General features: G+C 33.5%; 4 protein-coding genes across 5 annotated transcripts; all 4 read right to left on the bottom strand.

Annotated features, from left to right (window-relative positions):
* Positions 1–1,485: 1,485 nt before the first annotated feature.
* On the bottom strand, positions 1,486–5,257 carry LOC140969624 (endo-1,3;1,4-beta-D-glucanase-like). The gene is made up of 7 exons (XM_073431023.1): positions 5,005–5,257; positions 3,652–3,673; positions 3,060–3,186; positions 2,848–2,938; positions 2,661–2,750; positions 2,272–2,372; positions 1,486–1,971 (listed from the first exon to the last, which is right to left on the bottom strand). The coding sequence occupies exons 1-7, from the start codon at positions 5,150–5,152 to the stop codon at positions 1,831–1,833; spliced, it is 720 nt and encodes a 239-aa protein (XP_073287124.1). The 5' UTR covers positions 5,153–5,257; the 3' UTR covers positions 1,486–1,830.
* Positions 5,258–6,192: 935 nt separating this feature from the next.
* LOC140969625 (endo-1,3;1,4-beta-D-glucanase-like) lies at positions 6,193–8,566 on the bottom strand. The gene is made up of 7 exons (XM_073431024.1): positions 8,350–8,566; positions 8,080–8,101; positions 7,439–7,565; positions 7,227–7,317; positions 7,042–7,131; positions 6,708–6,808; positions 6,193–6,501 (listed from the first exon to the last, which is right to left on the bottom strand). Exons 1-7 carry the CDS (start codon positions 8,495–8,497, stop codon positions 6,361–6,363), a joined length of 720 nt encoding a protein of 239 aa, XP_073287125.1. The 5' UTR covers positions 8,498–8,566; the 3' UTR covers positions 6,193–6,360.
* Positions 8,567–12,317: 3,751 nt separating this feature from the next.
* Positions 12,318–14,593, bottom strand: LOC140969601 (pentatricopeptide repeat-containing protein At5g19020, mitochondrial). The gene has a single exon (XM_073430997.1). The coding sequence runs from the start codon at positions 14,497–14,499 to the stop codon at positions 12,436–12,438; it is 2,064 nt and encodes a 687-aa protein (XP_073287098.1). The 5' UTR covers positions 14,500–14,593; the 3' UTR covers positions 12,318–12,435.
* Positions 14,594–14,875: 282 nt separating this feature from the next.
* Positions 14,876–18,096, bottom strand: LOC140969599 (uncharacterized protein At5g19025-like). Of its 2 annotated transcripts, XM_073430995.1 has the most exons (3): positions 17,751–17,900; positions 17,242–17,541; positions 14,876–15,106 (listed from the first exon to the last, which is right to left on the bottom strand). In XM_073430995.1, exons 2-3 carry the CDS (start codon positions 17,493–17,495, stop codon positions 15,070–15,072), a joined length of 291 nt encoding a protein of 96 aa, XP_073287096.1. In that variant the 5' UTR covers positions 17,496–17,541; positions 17,751–17,900; the 3' UTR covers positions 14,876–15,069. The 2 variants fall into 2 exon arrangements, with proteins under 2 accessions (XP_073287096.1, XP_073287095.1); XM_073430994.1 differs by having other exon boundaries at positions 17,242–18,096.
* Between the last annotated feature and the right edge of the window lie 2,407 nt (positions 18,097–20,503).

The following is a 20,503-nucleotide window of genomic DNA, read 5'->3' as shown; positions in this document are numbered from 1 at the left end:
CAAGATAATCAGGAAATATAAGCATAGCAAATTCACTTTATACTGTGATGTGCATCGATTGGAACACATCTACTGGTGTAGAAATAAGTAGAATAATACCCTTCGATTTATATGCTTCCGTACTCGAGCAATTAAAGAAAGTTACTGGATCCTTGTGCGATTATTACATCTGTTCTGACTTTGCGACGCGGGGGTGCTTTTTGCATGGAAAATATTTTATGTGCTTTCTCTGTTCTTTAACCTTTCTTCCAGCATTTGGATTGCTGTTTCAACCAATGAGTGCATTGGTATTCGGTGGCTGCATAGGCCAACGGCTCCACAGAAAATGTTGAAACTCCCCAGCTCTGATGTCGTCTCTAGTACAGACTCAAGCTCCCTCTCCAGTCCCAGGCTCATAAATTTTTTAGTATTCATGTAATCTTTTCTCATCATCCATATTGCAAGTTCTGTTGCATACCTTCTTGTGCTTGGAACTTTAATGGATGGATCCTGGTACTTCTTCGGAATGAAGAAAGGCGACGATCCAGGTCGAATTCTCTTAAATATGCTTTCGTAAGCATGATTTTCGAGTCCTCGTATGTCATAAGGTTGAGAAAACAGCCTGCCACTCGAGTCAGGGGTGTTCAAATTTCGGATAAAACTGAAAAAATCGAAAATCCAAACCGAAAAACCGAACATCGAACCGAACCGAACCGAAAGCCGAATTTTGTAATTCGGATATAAATGTTAAAACCGAAGTTTATTTGGTTCGGTTTCGGATTATATATGTCAAAACTGAACAAACCGAAAAAACCAAAATTTCATTAAATTAATAATTATTTTATATTTTTATTTATATTATATATTTTGATATGATATTTAGTGAATGAAAAACTATTTTGAACAATTTTTAGTTGATTGTTTGTTTAATTAATTTAAACCTTATATTTAAATATTTTACTAAGAAAACACGTAGAAAATTAACATATTATATTTTACAATATATTTATATTATTAATTTAAATAATTATACCAAAACCGAATTACGGTTTTATTTTAATTGAAATTATTTAAAAAATATCTAAATAAATTGGAATATAATAGTTTATAATATCGATTAATAACATTTTTAACATTCAAATTCGATGGTAGTCGGTAAAGATAACATCAAATTAATATACGCATGCGGCAACTTTTTATAATTTGACGCCCACATATTGTTAACTTCGATCACAAAAATCCCAATAATCTTTTCTTTTAACAATTTAGATACCAAATGATTGATCTAAATAGATAGATGTATTCGTATTCAAATAATAAATTAAACATCGAACATCACAACATGCATGTTGCATCTAAGTTTAATTCAAGTATTATATTCTGTAATAAAAATAAAAATTAACCCAAACTTCAATATTTAGATGGTGTTTGACAGAACATATATGTAAGTTCTGTCAAACAGTGTTTTGTGCCCGATTGGAGAATCAGCAGTTATATAAATCAAAATTATAGTGAAGCTCATAACCATATAACCATAATCTCCAGCACACTCTAATTTATCACCACAGTATAGATCAAGATATATATATATATGTACCACAATACAAATCTAAATAAAGCAACTCCAAATGCGAATCCCTCTGATCCAAAACCGCACAGGTAAGCATTTGAATTCTTCTCTGTACGCGCGCAGACATTAAAACACTTCTTAAAATGCTACAACAGTCTGTGCAGCTGAACATTATACTAACTCAAACAAATTATTCATGAAACTGGTTCAGAGTATGCATAGTTTATTAGAATATAGAAGAGCAATCCAACTTATTTAAGATGCTCTTCTAATATTTCAATTTATTTAAGATGTTTGGTAAACCAATCCAACATGTCAGAGTGAGCCTCTTCTGCGCTCTTCACGGAATGCTCGTCTTCTTCCTTGTACCTTACAGACCACCCATGCGCGACACCAGGAAATATCTTCACATGGCAGTTGATCTGAAAGCCAACACTACCATTATTTCATGCTTTTCGACCATAACAGAACGTGGGTTCAGGTTGTCAAGTGATGTATATATGCACAAATTATACATAGAGGTACATAAACCATTCAGCACAGGTTTGTAAAGGCGTTTCTCTGACGGAATTTACAAAACATGGTTCACGTGAACGTAAGAAAATCGTTAGGAAGGATGCAACAGCACAATAGCAGACGAAACACAGTAGTTTGAATTTAAAGCAAGAAATTATCTGTAAGTGCGTGTGAAATTGAAATGTGTGATTCGATCAAGTGATCACCTCAGGCTTAGCATTCAAAATAGTTTCAAACTGTTTCACGAGCTCTGGTGGAGACACCTGGTCGATCTCAGCTCCAAGAATCGAAAGAGGAACCTTAACTCCTGAAGATTGTAATAACAATGGTTATTCAAAGACAAGGAGTATGCACTTGTGCTTCAGTTTAGTTTCTCCGCGGTAGCCAATAAAATCTACAGGTCATGCCCCTCGTACCCATATCCACAATGGATTACACAGAAGAGAGAAACAGAGTGCCCACAACTTCTTATAAAAAAGAAATTTTCATGCGTAATTTACATAATAATGAGTCTTTTGCCTATTCTCGTGCCTGCTATCAACTCTTTGATTCGCTGAGGCATTATACATAGAAACTTGACTCGAAAATTTAGTACCTTGAATATCTTCTACAGTTACAAGAGAAGGATGTAGCAGCACCCCAGCTTGTATAAAAGAGTGCTTCGCAAGTTCCACAACCACCTTGGCTGAAACAAAATACGAACCAATCATTTGATTTACAAATTCCAATGTCTAAACAAGAAGAGCATTGTCAGTTTAGGCAGTGGATAAGAACCAATTCACCTCCCCAACAGAAGCCAGCCGCAGCAATCTTAGTTATGCCATTGCTTTTAAGAGCCTCAATAACTGGCTTTGCATCCTCAAATCCTTGATCCTATCAAGCCAGAGCGAAATGTTTAGAGATAAAAGCCACGATAATGCCTGATAATCAACATTTGAGTAAAGTTTCAGAGGCCAGCTGACTGATTATGCAATGGGAATAAATGATAACTCACAGTCCCGTGATCTTTGAGCCAAACTACGATAGGTCTCTCAGCATTTTCAGGAACGTAAGGATCTCCCCCGAAGAAATCTGGGACGACTGTATAAAATCCGGCCGCGGCAACTTTGTCCGCAAGTTTCCTTTTTAAGGCAGAAAAGCAATAAATCATGTATGAGTATCGAGTACAGTATAAAGTTCAAGTTTCCAAATTTACATAATGACATAGCTAAACGAAGGTCTATCTGTGCACACAGATATTTCACTCTAAACATGATATAATCTGCAGTTGGTGGAATTTTTCCTTCATATATGCAATTGCAGGTTACAAATTATCCTCAACTTATTTAAAAAAAATATCACAGAATTCAATCGAAGTCATTTCAGGCACTTGCCATGTTCATTTTAGCGGATGGGGTAAAATGCAACTCAACCATTTTCTTCATTTCAAGATGTTAATTTCATAAATCTAAAATTGAACTGAGATCTTCTGTATGAAAAGGATATTTTACAACCTAAAACAAAACACACAGAAGAAAAATCACATCCAATAATGAGAAAAATCACATCCAATAATGAGACAACTGGGTAACAGAGAGAAGCAGCACCTCAAATTAGGAGTCTCGTAACCTGCACAAATCGACCAAGCAAAATATTAAAAGAGGCGGCAAACTAAATTATAAGATTATCTTGACCCCTTGTTTGCTTAAATCTCGGAATTCGCGAAATAATCTTGATCAAACTTTAATAAAAAATAAATAAATAAAAATAACCCTCGAATACACTTGCAAAACATTATTTTTCAAAAACTTAATTTGACAAAGTTTTTTTAAAAAAATTTCCACAGATTTACAAATATTTGATTCGATAAATTGAGACTATAAAATGGATATGTTTTAAAAGATGATGTGATTTTAAAATTGGATGGATTTGTTGAAAACTGAAACACGTAACTAATTATCATTTTCACATATCTTGAATAAATTATTTAAAATTCTCATTTACAAAAATCATATAATTTTCTCAAAATATACATTTCATATGCACAATTGTATATCAAAAAGAAATTTTATAATCAATCAAAAGAATAGAGTAGGCTCCTGTAAGACGGTCTCACGAATCTTTATACGAGTCAACCCTACCGATATTCACAATAAAAAATAATAATCTTAGAATAAAAAGTAATATTTTTTAATGGATGACCCAAATAAGAGATCCGTCTCACAAAATACGACCCGTGAGACAGTCTCACACAAGCTTTTACCGAAAAAGAATAATATAATTTTTTAAAAAGAAGTAGTTAAAAAAATCATAGAGCTTATTTTATTAGAAAATTTAATTTCAAGTTTCCTTTCGAATAAAAAACAGAAAATTATAAAATAATTTAGTTAAGAAAAATGTTAATTAAACATAGAAAACGGAGAGTACATGCTACATAATATCTTATCCATGTTTCAATAGATTAACATGTTCAGTTAGGATGAATTGAACACGTTATATTTTAATACTGTATTATAACATAGACTGCCCCAAACACAAAATAGGAATCCAATTTGGTTCGCACCACAAGTGGCCTGACCACTGTATGGCTAGCTCTAAATACTTAAATACCCAAACAATCCAAAGAAGAAAAGTGTAAACTTTTGCACCAAATGTTAAAAGATCCAGACTTTGATCAAATTCAATCCCAAATATTAGCTAGGAGAATATTGTCTAAGTATTTTATCCAACCGACACACCTCTCACGCTAGGAGTGAACATATGGCGCGCAAGTTTACAAATGATCGAACTATGGACAAAACAAATAGCTCAACTATTAATAGTCCGTTCAAATTGAGACTTGAACATATCTCGACTTAAAAAAATAGATTGTTCAAATTCATATTCACAACTCCCAAAAATTTTATCTCAGGACGACTAACAGTATCCGAGGATCAAAAGTTTGAAGAAACTGGGCGTACCGAAAACATCCGAAATCAAGACCACAGAGAAGTTGGAATCGGCAGGGCCAGAGATGTAGCAGCTGAGGCCTCCGAGTTCCTTCACATGGCCAACTCCACTGCTGGAGCTTAGAGTTGGTGGGTTCTCACAGCACTGTTTCCCAGCCATTATCGTCTTCCTCTTTTCTTTTCTCTTCTTTTACAAGTCAAGACCAAATAAATCAATAATTGGTTCTGTACAATAATGCTCTCTGATTTGGTTTTTTTTTTTTTTAATGGCGGCTTTTGTTGTCGTCGGGTGCGAAAGGTCTAAAAATCTTAACGTAATGGGATTCCTAATTTCTAGAGTGTCAAGCTAATTAAAAATCAAAGTTTAAAGTCCTGAGTTGTTCTCTGCCAGCATTTTTTCAGCATATGTGACTATGTTATTGCATTAATTTGAAGATTTATCTGATACGCACAAAAATATAACAAATGACGTTATCATAATTTTTTTTAGTTATAACCATATGCCCAACATCATGGTTTAAATAATTTATAATTGATAAAATCTGCATGCTATCAATTTTTTTTAAACCTTATGATTTTTAAAGTATCATAATTTGATCAATGCATCATAAAGTTGATGACATAAAATAGAAGCAGTAATAGTTTTTCCACGATAGTTTGTTAAATATTAACATGAAATATCGATGGATAATTTTACGCACGTATTTATATTTATCTCAGAAAACAGATAATTAAGCATTTACGCACCAAGTTTTAATCGGTAGAATTAGAGTTACGATGTGAAATACCTATATCTAAGCTTTTCAAATNTATATATAAAGTTTTAAAAATAAATATTATATCCAATGGAATTAAATTACGTGGTGGAGAGTGAATAGGGTGGTTCGTGTGTGATTCGGGATGAACAAATAGCATTTGGGCAGACAGATTAATTACAAAGCAATCTCGTCAAAACAAAACCTCATTCCTCAATTATTATAAACAAAAAAATTAACTACAAAGCAACATTGGCTTAATTCAAAAAGAATATACCTCCCCACGTATATGGACCAGATTGGGGTGACACAATAACCTATACTGGATTCAAAATTATGGAGCACAAATATTGTAAAAGTTAGATCAACAGAGTTGTCAAAACGAACCATAGTCAAGGCTCCTCGACACATATAATAGATGAGTAGGATTGACAATTTTCCAACCTGTAACAATACCAAATATTTAGTAATTTGAAATCCAAACGTCAATGTAACAGTGCAGCTGAAAATTACATTATAACTCATAGAACTGGTCCAGAGTAGGCATAATTTGTTGCAATACAGGATACAAGAGTGCTCGAATTTATTTAAGATGCTTTTCTGATAATTCAATTTATTTAAGATGTTTGGTAAACCAATCCAACATATCAGAGTGAGCCTCTGCTGCACTCTTCACGGAATGCTCGTCGTCTTCCTTGTACCTTACAGTCCATCCATGCGTGACACCAGGAAATATCTTCACGAAGCAGTTGATCTGAAACAAAGATCACCATTGTTTCATGTTTTTCGATTATAACTGAAAGTGGGTTTGAGTGGTGAATTGGTACACAAATCATCCAGCTCAGGTTTGTAAAGGATTTTCTCTGACGGAATTTACGAAGACAAAATTTGAAGTTAAATCAAGAAGCTAGTTATAAGTGCATGTAAAATTTAAATGCGTGATTCAATTGAGTTGATCACCTCAGGCTTAGCATTCAAAGTAGTTTCGAATTGTTTCACAAGCTCTGGTGGAGACATATGGTCGGTTTCAGCTCCAAGAATCGAAAGCGGAACCTTAACTCCTGAGGATTATTTTAACAATATTATTCAAAGAAAAGGAGCAAGTACTTTTGTTTCAGCTTGTTTTCACCGCTGATAGCCAATAAAAATGGATCCACAATGGATCATATTCAAGAGATATAGTCCCAATATATACTTAAAATAACGAAAGCAATGTATCTTTTTATGCCCCTCTCATGGCTATTAGGTCTTTGATCAGATCGTACCATATATGAAAACTTAAAAAATTTAGTACCTTGAATATCTTCTACAGTTACAAAAGAAGGATGTAGTAGCACCCCAGCTTGTATATATGCGTACGTGGCAAGTTCCACAACCACCTTGGCTGAAACAAAATAAGAGCCATTCATTTGATTTTACGAGTCACGATGTTGAGATAAGGAGAAAATTAGTTTTATCGGTGACTAAATAAGACCACACCCCCCCAACAGAAGCCTGCGGCAGCAATCTTAGTTATGCCATTGCTTTTAAGAGCTTCAATAACTGGCTTTGCATCTTCAAATCCTTGATCCTATCAAGCCGACGCTAAATATTTAGAGATAAAAGCCATGATAATGCCGGATAATCGATATTTAAGTAAATATTTAGAGGCCAGCTGACTGATTATGATATGGGTATAAATGATTACTCACAGTCCCGTGATCTTTAAACCAAACAGAGATAGGTCTCTCAGAATTTTCAGGTACAAATGGATCGCCCCTCAAAAAATCTGGGAGAACGGTGTAAAACCCAGCCTCAGCAACTTTGTCCGCAAGTTTCCTTCAAGGCAGAAAATGGCTATATAAGTACCATATAAAATTCAAGATTTTAAATTTATATCATAACATAGCTAAACAAAAGTCTATCTGTGCAAGCAGTTATTACAATCTAAACACAAGATAGTATGCAATTGGTTGAATTTCCTTGAATTCCTAATACATGCAATGGCAGGTTATGTTATCCTTATTTTTCGTCAAATATCACTAATTTAAATCAATTTCATATCATGTCTTTGTTCAACATTTGCTAAAACTAACGGCTGTTTACCTTGATTTGTCAATTAGAGATACTTGTCATTTTCATTCATCAGATGAGGTAAAATACAATTCACTCATTTTTTTCCATTTCAAGATGCTAATGGGTAAAGGGAATGCATAAATCTTTAATTAAACACCATCTTAATATTGAATAATGTATAAAAAAAGGGTAATCTACAAGTTTAAAAGAGAACTCATTACACAGAACAAAATCACATTCAATAATAAAACAAATGGGTAATGGAGAGAAGCAGCACCTCAAGTTAGGAGCCTCATATCCTGCATAAAGCAACGAGCAAAATATTAAAAGAGGGAACAAACTAGATTACAAGACTATCACTTTTCGATTCAAAAACGAATTCTCGGGGGAACATAAAGCGAGAAAAAAAAAAAAACAACCAGCAACTTTTACAAACAATTGACAACATTGAATACAGATCGCCCGCTTGTAAATACTCATAATCCACGAAGAAAAATTGAAACTTTGCAGCAGCCCACGATCAAAAGTTTCAAGAAATTGCACATACCAAAAACATCTGCGATTAGTATCACAGACAACTTGGAATTAGCGGGGCCAGTGATATAGCAGTTGAGGCCCCCGAGTTCTTTCACATGGCCTACTCCGCTGCTGAAATCTAGAGTTGGTGGGTTCTCACAGCACTGCTTCCCTGCCATGTCTTATCCTTCTCTTCTCCAGATCAAAATAATTGGCTTTTATCCAATCAATTATGCGTTTTGTGTGACGTGGGTGCAAAAGATATTTCGTCACACGATGATTATATGAGGAAAAATTAATTCTAAAAAAAAAAAAAAACCTCATTGATCAAATTTTGTCACATATATCTAATCATTCGATTCACAATAAAATTTATTTATTTCAAAAATAATAATTTTTTAAAAATATAAATTAGATCAACTCATCTTATATATATAAATCCTTTAGACGTTCTGATATGAAATTTACTCAAATATTATTGAGAGGAGAGATTAGAAATTGATATCTTAAAATTTTTAAAGATCTCCTACCATTTTAATTTGAAAATTAATAACTTTCATTTAATTTTTTGTAAAAAGACTATTTTATTCTATAATTTTTTTTTTTACTAAATACATGTATTTACATGTGTGATTAACAGCTAGTATCAAATATGAATAGAAGACCTCTTCAAATGAATCCTATCGACTCGAACTCCTTCAATGTAGGGCCGGATTTTTTATGAAGCCAAGGAAGCCATCGTCTTAGGTCTAGCCTTTGAGGGAGTCCAACATATATATTTTGAGTTGATGACCTACTGAAATAATTTTTTTGCCCAATATTAAATAAAAAGAAGAGTAATTTGAATATTTTTTGTTTATAATTGATCAAACTCAGACTTTTTTTCAAGTTCATTTTGAACAATTTAAATAATATCAAGAGACTTTGGGGCATTTGTTGAATTTGGAGAACTTAACGAGTTAGTCTTTAACTAGTTTGATGAAATATTGTATATAATTTCAACAATTTTTTAAGATGCTACTATGTTTGGCAAAACTGAATAATTTATTCTCAAATACTTATATTGCCTATAAGATTATGTTAATTATCCTCGTAACAGTTGTATAAGCAGAAAGAAGCTTATTGAAGTTGAAGTTAATAAGCACTTATTTTTTATAAATAATGTCACAAAATAAACTAAATGAGCTAGCTACGTTGTTAATTAACAAAGAAATGATCCGAAAACTGGATTATACAAATTTGATATATATTTTTCCTCTAAAATAGCTAAACGATTATTATTTATGTAATTATTTCAAATATTTTTTTACTTGTTTTTTATGTAATATATTGTTTCTTATGTATTTATATATTATTTATTGTATTTATTATTTGTTAACTGAATTTTAGTATTATTTATACTAACAAGATAATCAGTTTTAAAATTTTCGCTTCAGGCCTCATCAAACACATGTACGGTTCAGCTTCAAAAGATTAGTAGTTGTATGCGTATGTATGAGTAGATCGAGAAATTAATAAAATAATTTTGGTCAATTATTTTTAAAAAAAATCGACCTTCTCAACCTATTTTGCATTCAGATGTATTTTTTTAAGTAAATAGTTTATCAAAATTAAAAACAAACTTCAAGAGTTTGACTGGTTTAACATTTCACCTAATTTACTTGATACAAGAACAAAAATAAGCGTGAAACCCGACGCAATTCTCATAAAGCATTTGCTTAAAAAGGGCGACAGTTATTCTTACAATCGACGTAATCCAAATAAAACTAATAATATATTAAGATACAGATTTAAGCAACATGACATAAGATCCCATATTTGGATATACATTTCTCCATTGATATCTAATATTCCATTCATGTTATATTCATTTCACAGTTAATTAGCATGATTATCAAAAACACATGCATCAGTCAATGATCAACTCAAAATTGTAAAAACATGCATACTTTTATTCAGTAAGTCATCTGTGAAATAATTTCGCATATTTTTATTCGTGAGGAGAGCCAATCATGTCCATATTTACAATAAAAATTAGTAATATTTTTGGAGTAATAATTTTTCACAGATGACCTCAATAGAATATTCGTGTCGCAAAATTGACTCTTGAAACAGTCTCATAAGAATTTTTGTTTTATTGAAACTATATGATACTAAGCTTGGAGTTATACCTATTTTTATCACATTGTTGTAATTAAAGTTAATAAAACCTTTTGGTGTCCCGAATTTTTTGGGAGAACAATGAGCCGACTGCATGGAAGATATTGGAAAAAGCCTCGGCGCTCAAGATTGTGCCTGAGTGCCTCCTTACTTGTTATCGGTCTCCTCTCGACGAGGTCCCCGTCAATTTACTTCGTTCTTAGGACACTTTTTTCCCTTATTTTTGTGTTCTATATTCCATGTGTTTTATGGCAAAGTTTCAATCTTTACTAGACTTGGTTCTTCATGATACTCCGACCCCTCTCTGAAGGAAGTGTATCACATAGGATTTTTTTATATATTCGAATCTCTACCGAAGTTAGTCTTGTAAGTCTTGTTCCGTTATTACATTTTGCCGCTTTTGAATGATTGATCAGTGATGGAGATTTCTGTAGCAACTCTTTCTTTTCGAAAAACTTTCTCGTTACTGATGTATGAGGGTTTCTACTAACTAGTAAGTGGTCGATCCCATGTGCAAATTGTTGATGACCATTTGAAAAAAGTTGCTGAATGCCAACGGTATTATTGATGTTGAGTTCAGTCCCTGTTTGTCTTTGTGAATTATCGGTATTCATTGTGCATTTTGTTCTAGGAATCAGCTTTAATTCCTTGTGCCATATCTTCTGTTTCCTTGAACAATCTTGTAACTCCTAAGGCCGTGGTTATGTTGATTATCTTGCCTTTGTAGCAGTACATAAATTTTTCCACGGGAGCACAAATTTTCTTATATTGAAGATGCGACGCAGATGAATCCATAATGCTCTGATGTACGAACTTCCGAACTTTTGCATATATTCAGCAATAGCTTTTAGTCAATGCTTGGACAGAAAGACGTTGAACTTTTGCATGGTTTTGTTAAATTTAATATACTGTTTAATGTTTATATCTATATATTTGACAATGTGTCAAAATTATGATTTCTATTATCTTTTTTTTTTTCATCCTTCGATTGTATTGTAGTTATGTTCTCCCATTTTCCTCTTTCAATGTAAATCAGTTATATGTATTATATTAATGTTCAATTTGTAAACATTTGAAAGTCTTTTCCATCACATAAACTTGTCTTTAAATTAGAGAACATACTATAAAATTGAAAGATTTTATAAAATGTTTCTTGTGAGACGGTCTCATGGATTTTTATCTATTAGTCGGATCAACTCTCCTGATATTTACAATAATAAATAATATTTTTGACATAAAAAATAATATTTTTTTTCATGAGTTACCTAAATAGGATATTCGTATCTCAAAATTGACTCGTGAGACAGTCTCATAAAATTTTTTGTGAGGATTTTATTAGAAGATGTGCATCAAATAAGTTGTATTTGAGTGATAGTGTCTGTTCTGGAAGTTCATAAGCTTTCTCAAAGGTTATTTCGATTATTATATATACACATCTTCATGGCATAATTCATTCATGATTTCGTTTTCCATTCCTATTTTCTTGAAGCAATTAAATTCATTATCTATTTGTTCTTGGGAAAATTTTTGGAATTGCTATCTATAAGTTATATTCATTTTTGGAATATCCTAGAGAGAGATTGTCATTACAAATACTTCCTGACATTGAAATTACTCTCAAAACAAAATCACATTTTGAATTATTTAACACACTCTTACCTATTTTCTCTGTTATAGCTGATCAGAGTTAATATAAATTGAAGTTTTATTTATTTTCTATTTTATTAATAATCATTTATTTATTTGTTTTGCAAAACTATTTATTAATATACTATTTGTCGGTTGCAATAATTTATTTCTTGTTTGAAAAGTATTAAAATTATTGGTATAACTTTTGGTACAAGAACGCACCGCTAAAAACATGGTATATGCACTGCTTAAATCTTGACATCAAATTCTTTTACAGTACTCTGGCATATTAATAGAATCTGTCTTTACGAAAGCATAAGCCAGTATGTTATACTACACCACTATAACCTGGGGATCTCGACAATTTTCCATCTTGCACTGCTCTCCGGACTAATAAAGCATCGTGCCACCTGCCTACGTCTGCATAAATGTTGGAAAGTAGAACTCGACTAGGACCATGTGATGGCTCTACCTTTGCCACATTCTCTGCAGCTGTTTCGCCTATATCTGTGTTACCATGTGTTTTACAAGCTGCCAATAATGTACCCCATATAACTGCATCTGCCTTCATTGGCATACACTTTATGAGTTCTTCGGCCTCTTTTAGCCTTCCAGCTCTGCCTAAAAGATCTATCATACAGCCATAATGCTTGATGTTTGGTTGTATACCATATATGCTATTCATGTTCTTAAAATGATTTTCTCCATCTTCCACTAGCCCAGCATGGCAACATGCGCTCAAGACTCCTATAAATGTGATAGCACTAAGTCGTATGTTACGCTTCTGCAAATCTGAAAAAATTCTTAAAGATGCAGCAGCATGCCCGTGCATAGCCAAGCCACATATAATTGCATTCCAAGGCGAGACATTGGTGGTTCTCTCTTGAATTTGATAAAACACTTCTAAAGCAGTACAAATACTCCCACATTTCGCATACATATCAATGATTGCTGCACTCAAATTGTCGTTAACTGGTATAGAGTTATTAAAGATGTACTCATGAGCCCATCTTCCTTCCTTTAATGTGCCTAAAGTAGAAATGGCAGAAAGGACACTGACCATCGTAATTTCGTTTGGCTTAAATCCCTTCTCTACCATTTCATGAAAAAGTTTGACAGCCAAAGCAGGCTGCCCATTTTGTGAATAACCAGAAATCATTGAGCTCCATGAGAAAACATCCCTTTCAGGCATCTCATTAAATAAACAACTAGCCTCATCAACCATTTCATTTCCTATTAGTCCTGCAATAAGGGCATTCCAACATGCTACATGATTTTTATTTCCCAGTTCAAACTGCAGGCGAGCCAATTTTACTTCACGACAAGCTGCATAAAACCGAATTAATGTTGCCTGCATGAAATCATAACAAACAAACCCCATTTTCTCAGCTAAACCATGAAACTGCTGACCTTCAACAAAGTTCGTTTCTTGCCCACAAGAAGATATGACATCCACGATCATAACTTCATTAGGACTCAAGCCAGTTTGCCTCATTTCACAATAGAGCGCCAAAGCCTCCCTCAATCGCCCCACCTGCAAATATCCATCAATTATTGTACCCCAAGAAACCACATCTTTTCCAATAATTTCATCAAACAACTCTTTAGCCACATCAACCAGCCCTCCCTTTGTGTATCCATTTAACATAACATTCCAAGAAACCACATTCTTTTCTTTCATCGCATCAAAAATCATCCTTGCATCAGCAAGACGCAAACTCATGCAGTAAAAATGAACCAAATTCGTCGATACGAGAACAAACACATCGAGACCAAGTTTCAACACCAAACCATGCAATAGTCTCCCACTTTGTCGGAGGCCATCAACACGTGCGTAAGCTGAGAAGACACTAGCCATAGTCACTTCATTGGGGACCAATCCCAACAACATCATTTCATCGAAAATTCCAACTGCATCTGCATAGAACTCGTTTTGAGCCAACCCCATGATCAAAGTCGTGTAAGACACACAGTTTCTAGCAGACATTCTCACAAACAGCTCACGCGCGTCATTCAAATGTCCATGTTTTACATATCCACCGAGCATTATGTTACATGATACACAATCCAACTTCAGTGACGTGTCAAAAATAGATTTGGCACACCAAATTAGCCCGCATTTCGAGTACATGCTCATCAAACTGTTTTGTATGAATAAATTGGAGTTCCGCCCGGATTTCATTATAAGGCAATGGAGCTGCTGGCCATGAGATATCAATGAAGGGGATGATGAGATGGTTTTTAGTGCAGAAACCAACGAAAACTCTATGATCTCTGGTTTCTTGGAGCTGTCTCTCAAAAGGGTTTGGATGATTGGAGCGGAAATCGTGCAGAGGCATCTCAAATTGATGTTCAGGGATAATAAGATCTCTGACTTGACTGGAAATTGCATCAGATGGTTTCATCAGAGAATGAAGCTTTTGTAATATTATATTGTCAGTTATCAGTTTAGTTTCTTGTTTGTGGCAATCAGGTGTCCGTAGTAAAACACATACAGGGTACAAAATTACCAAACTTTTAGATTTAAAACGACAACTTTTAAACATTTAAAAAGTTTGGTTACAGAAACGTCGGCGAAATTTGATTTTTGGTATAGGTACAAATTTCAAACAAAAATGTCGCTAGTTTTTTTAGAATTGTACACATTTTAAACCGATTATTGGAACATACGAAAAATATATGCCAAGTCTTATCATGTGGACTTTGTTCCCAATCAAGAAGCATTAGCTGTGTATACCACAAAAGATTTCAAAAAAAAAATTTTGAGATTTCTGTTGAACTAATTTCTTTTATTTATCCCCGCTTAGTTCGGTATAGAGAAGATATAAGTTCCCCCACAAAGATGTGGATAAATGCGAGATTGAAAGAAAATTGTTCCCAACAATGCAGTCTTTCAGAATGAACGTGAAACAAGTGACTACAGAGGAACTGTTAATCAGACTCAAGGGAATGCCCACCACAGTCAGCGACGCTCTCCTCCACCGGTAACAGCCAGACTTCTGAAATACATCAGATAATACAATTTAAATATAAAACAGCAGGGAAAACGAAATTTTAAATAATTGAGAAGGTAGGTAAATCAAATGAGTGGCAAACGACATGCTATGCACATTTATGGAGAAAACAAATCATAGAATAGAGCCCAATACAAACACATGAAGACAACCCAAAATATACCGGCACGCTAACATAATGCCACTTTTTGATTTTGACTACCAAAGCACTTTTCATCACCACGTTCTTTATGTCGCTCCTCTCTCTCTGTTTTTTTATAAAGTCTAAAGATACAAAAAGGATGCTGAGGAATGCTACCACGAATCTATGGTTAAAACATCTAAAAACCATAGATAAAATAAAGAGTAAACTAGTGCATTTAGTTAAGGTAGTGACCACCAAATGAAATTGAGATACTTTCAATATATTCAGGTACAAGCAAAGGCAGTTATGTGGGAGACTATACATAAACCTAGTAGAAGAAGGAAAGGCAAATCAAATCGAATGAATCAGACAAATATAAAGCTCTTTTATTTAACATTAGAACACCAATCCTACATAAATAGAAGAAGAGTGCCATGTCCCGAATCCGGGATATGACCTAATAGTACTCCCTGTAGTACCCAAATTGAACAAAAAATACAAAATATTGTATATCATAGCATTGAAATAACCATAAATTTTACATATGAAAACAAGGAAGCATATCGAAGATCATGAAACATAAAATAGACTCACTGATTGATACCTCAAAAGACAGAATATTTTAATTCCAACAGAGTTAAATCCATGCTCCAACACAAGCTTGCAACCATACCCATGATCATTCAAAGACAGTATCAAACTCCAATACAAGTTTGTTACCATTCCCAAAACTGAAGGTTGTCGCCATAAACATCGACAGAATCATCTGAATATTATAAGGAAAGTGCAAGCGACAAATCACCACCCAACTAGTTTAAAGATTTCTATCGTACTATGCAGTTACATTGCACAATGCACAAACACAATATTTACGTATTAATTCTTTAAAAGGGATACTTTTTCATAAAAGGTTCATATTTTACTTGGAAAATAGCTCTTCACTAATATCATGTGTGATTAATATTTAAACATAAAACAACTAGCATAAACTTTAGTATATAGTTAGAATAGAATCATCAGGCTTCTCTGAAATAGAATGAACTAGATAATTATCTTTGACATCAAATCACTAAAAAGTAACATTAATATAATCTTTCACAATCTTCATCCACCAACCATGTTGACACATTATTTTAACCAGATACAATAGGTAAATATATTACATATTAGAAATCTCATTTTCCCAAGAATCAAATTCAACCTCTTGGCAAACTAATCATTGAAGAGTGCTCCATAAATTAATTACCAGCTACTTTCATGCAGCAAATGTTACGCAATAGGAATGGACTCCATTTATCCAAATAATAATCCTACTGTCACATGAAAAAACAAAATCAAAATGACCGAGTTGATCAAGATATGCACTAGTGCAGCACAGCCTAGAGAGTTTTTGCAGGTTATTTTCTCTACTTAACAAGACCTTGGTAGAAGCCTAAGTCTAACACAGTCAATTATATTGTAGAAAAATGCAACTGCTGTGTCATTCTCATATTTTCCTCTCCAAAATAACAGGCATTGAGCATCTTGTACTACATTCCCTACCTCTACCTCACAACAGGAGTCTATCTGAGGAGAGGAACAAAAATTTCCTATTCTTTCATAGTAATAACAGAACAAACACCGTTTTAGCATAAATAATTTTACCACTGTTAAACCTGTAAAAATCAAAGGGCGGGAGGCAACAGACAAAAATAATTTACATATTTGGGTATTGGGTATCTTCTATCACATTGACTTAACCACACAAATTAACTAGACTTCATGTAATTCACAAAGTTGATGATCCAAGACTCAAACAAATTAACAAAATACAATCAAGCCTTGTTCCAAAATCAATAATCCTAACATGTTGATCAACATTCGATCCAAACAAATTATACACAATTTCCCATTTGAGTTGCATTATCATATCACGAGTAAACAATGCCACAGTCTAGACAAAATTAATTCATTCTTATTCCAATAAAAGAATCAACACAACAAAGACTCCACTCACTTCTTGTGTCGACGCCCACGCTTAGGACCCCATCCCTCGAGTTTAGCAACCGGGCACCCACATTTTGAGCGAAAAAACAGCACAGCTCGCCCGTTAGGCGGGGCCATCTTCCTCAACTCAGCACGCAAACACTCATAATCAGGGTTGTCCTCGGTGCCCCCTTTCCAGGGCAATTCATTAACATATTTAACTGCCTTATTCCCGTTTCCCATCCGCAGCAAGTCCTCGCCTTGCAGCTGCAAATCGAATTCCATCGCCTTTTTCAACCCTTTACAACCAATCTTTCCACACCTTCTTGATCTGTGCCCACAATAGATCTCAAAGATAACAACAAAAACAACAAAAGATAGCAGAAACAACGCGCAAAAAACTAATTGAGATTGCGGGTTGGAGGTTAGATGGTAACGGACGTGTGAAATTATAGTGGGTAAGCGGGGGAGGATAAGTGACAGTGATTGGAAAATATAAGAAAAATAGGAGATGATTAAAAAAGCTCCGGAGAAAATTACGAGAATGAAGATGAGGATGTCGAGGGTGGCGGAGGGGGAGTGCCTGTAGAGGGCAGGGCAGTTTGGTGAATTGAGGTGGGGTTGTGGGTGGGGATTGGGGGAGGAGGATTTCTTCAGGGAGGAGGAAGGAGGCATAATGGTGGAGTTGAGGAGGTGATGGCGCATGTTAGTGATAAAGAGGTCTAGGGGAGGCGGAAATGGGGAGAGGGCCGGGGGTGGTTCTCGTTTTTTCAGGTGGAGCGAGTGGATGTGCGCATGTTAGCACTCTACGGGGAGTCAAATTGGCGGTGCGCACGTTAAAACTGGTTTCACCGTTCCATTCTTCTCTGTTCAGTTTTCGAAATGGGATTTCATATAATCTGAAATATATTTTGATATTTTGCTGATTTACTGTATATATTTATGTGAACATCAATAGAGTTAAATTCATCTAGTGAATTTGATAAAACATAGAAAAATTATACATCTAATATGTGAACGTCATATGATCGATGCTCACATATATGCGCATATTAGATAGTGGATGTGCAATTTATCAAAATTTATATATGTATGTATCTCATTTTATAATTAATTTAGGGAATAAAGTATGTTGTTGGTCAATCACGGTAACAAATAATGAAATTTATACAAGTTTGGTATGTATTTATGTAGGCTATTAATTATTATTAACACATAAACATACCTTTTACCATGAATTTTTTTACAACTTACCGCGCATGTGTGTATAAATATATATATATATATATAATTTTGATATGTTGTCTGTTAACTATGCTCATCTATGTGTCTATAGATGAGGTGACACTCAACTAGTGAATATACAATTTTGATATGTTCCATCATGTTCAGTAGGTGATCATCTAACATATCAAAATCGATTATGCGCCTAACTTATTATTGTTTTTTCAAAATGTTTTGATTCTACAAAGAATACATTTTTTCATTTTTATTGACAATAGTCTTAGAATAATATATGTGTAAAGTTGCGTGGAATCAATAGTATGATGATTTTAATATAAAATTTAATAGTTAATAAAAAAAAGAAATTAATAAATGAGAATTGATTTTAGAATTTTAGTTAAACATAGTAAAATTACTTGATTTGATGGTTTGCGTAAAAGGTAAGTAGAATTGTAGAAAGATTTGGTCTTACCGAAGAATGCTTTAGGGTCAACTAACAGCAGTTGACAAAATGGCCCAATTAAATGAAATTTTTGTAGTCCATACCCAATACTAGGATTCAATATACTGAACTCGTCACAAAACCCATGTAATTTGGGCGGACCGAATTTTTCACGTTGGGCTTGTGGTCACCAAATCGATCCTTGTTTGTTTGTTTTTCTTTTATCCGTCAAATTAACTTTAAAAAAAATGCTCAAATAATTTTTTCTTTTAAGCGGGCAAGATGGAGGTGGGAACATCCTCATATATTTAAAAGAAGATAATCAATTGTAATTGAATTTTTTTGGATATATTGGAAATTTTGTGCCATATTATTCTCCCTAAAAAGTAAAATGAAAAATGATGGAAGATGTATTGTATAATAATTTGGAATGGGATAATATTTATCAGCAAAATTACAATTTGGTCATATATCGTTACTTCTTTGTAATTTTTATAATTTATATCGCTAAATTTTAATTTTAGTCATGTATATTTCGATTGTTGACAAATTTAGTCATTTTTTTCAACATGAATGAAGACGTGGCATTGCTTGTGTCAGGTCACATCGACGTCTCCACATAACAAATGACTAAACTTCCCAAAAAAATCACAAATGCCAGATTTAACTGAAATATAATAACATAGACTAGTAAAATCGTAAATAGTCAAACATATAGAACCAAAATTGTAGTTTTTCATATTTACGTAGTAATTTCAAATATATATATATTTTTAAAAATAATAATAATTGAACTCTGATCAACTACAACGAACTGTTCTTGCATTCTCTTCTATTAACAACATACACACAATAAATAGTATATGATTTGATATCCGTATACACAATTACAATTTATACAAAACTCTTGTGAGACGGTTTGACAAGTCATTTTTGTGATACAGATATTAATCTATCTGAGTCACTCATAAAAAAATATTATTTTTTATGTCAAAAGTATTACTTTTTATTGTAAATATGAACATAATTGATCAGTCTCACGAATAAAGATTCACGAGATCGTCTCACAAGAGTCCTACTCATTTAATTTATCATCTACTACATAAGTTTTTTTTTTCGGAAAAAAAAAAATTTGCAATGTGGAGTTTGCTGAATGTCCATGGATCCACCAGCAATATGCAGAATATATAAAAGGAGGGGCAAACATAAGGCTTTTCGGATATTTTGTATACATATAGTGACGAAGATTTCTATAAATTACTGACTCTTCTGACCCACAATTTCCATATAAAATGTTATACTATTCTCAACAAATGAGGACAAGTAGACCAATTGGATATCGTCGTACAAGATATATGTAAACAAGGGGCGACATTTAATTAGATCTTCTATTCTACAAGCATAAATCATGTAGCATACTAAATCTCAAATCATCATGTTTAGTTTAATGGGATTTGTTCTTTATTTCCGACGACCTTCTATATAAGATAAGATAAATTAATAATTATAATCTTTTCATAATGTCAGCTTAGGCGAGACGGGTTTTGCCCTTCTAGTTAGGTCCAACCGATTTTGACAGCTCAATCTATAGAATGATCTATTTATTTTTATATGATGAAATGAGTGT

Source organism: Primulina huaijiensis, unplaced genomic scaffold (assembly GCF_012295235.1).
Source record: "Primulina huaijiensis isolate GDHJ02 unplaced genomic scaffold, ASM1229523v2 scaffold42415, whole genome shotgun sequence".
Lineage (NCBI taxonomy): Eukaryota > Viridiplantae > Streptophyta > Magnoliopsida > Lamiales > Gesneriaceae > Primulina > Primulina huaijiensis.
The sequence above is the reverse complement of the archived record's forward strand: the minus strand, read 5'-3'. Positions and strand labels throughout refer to the sequence as shown.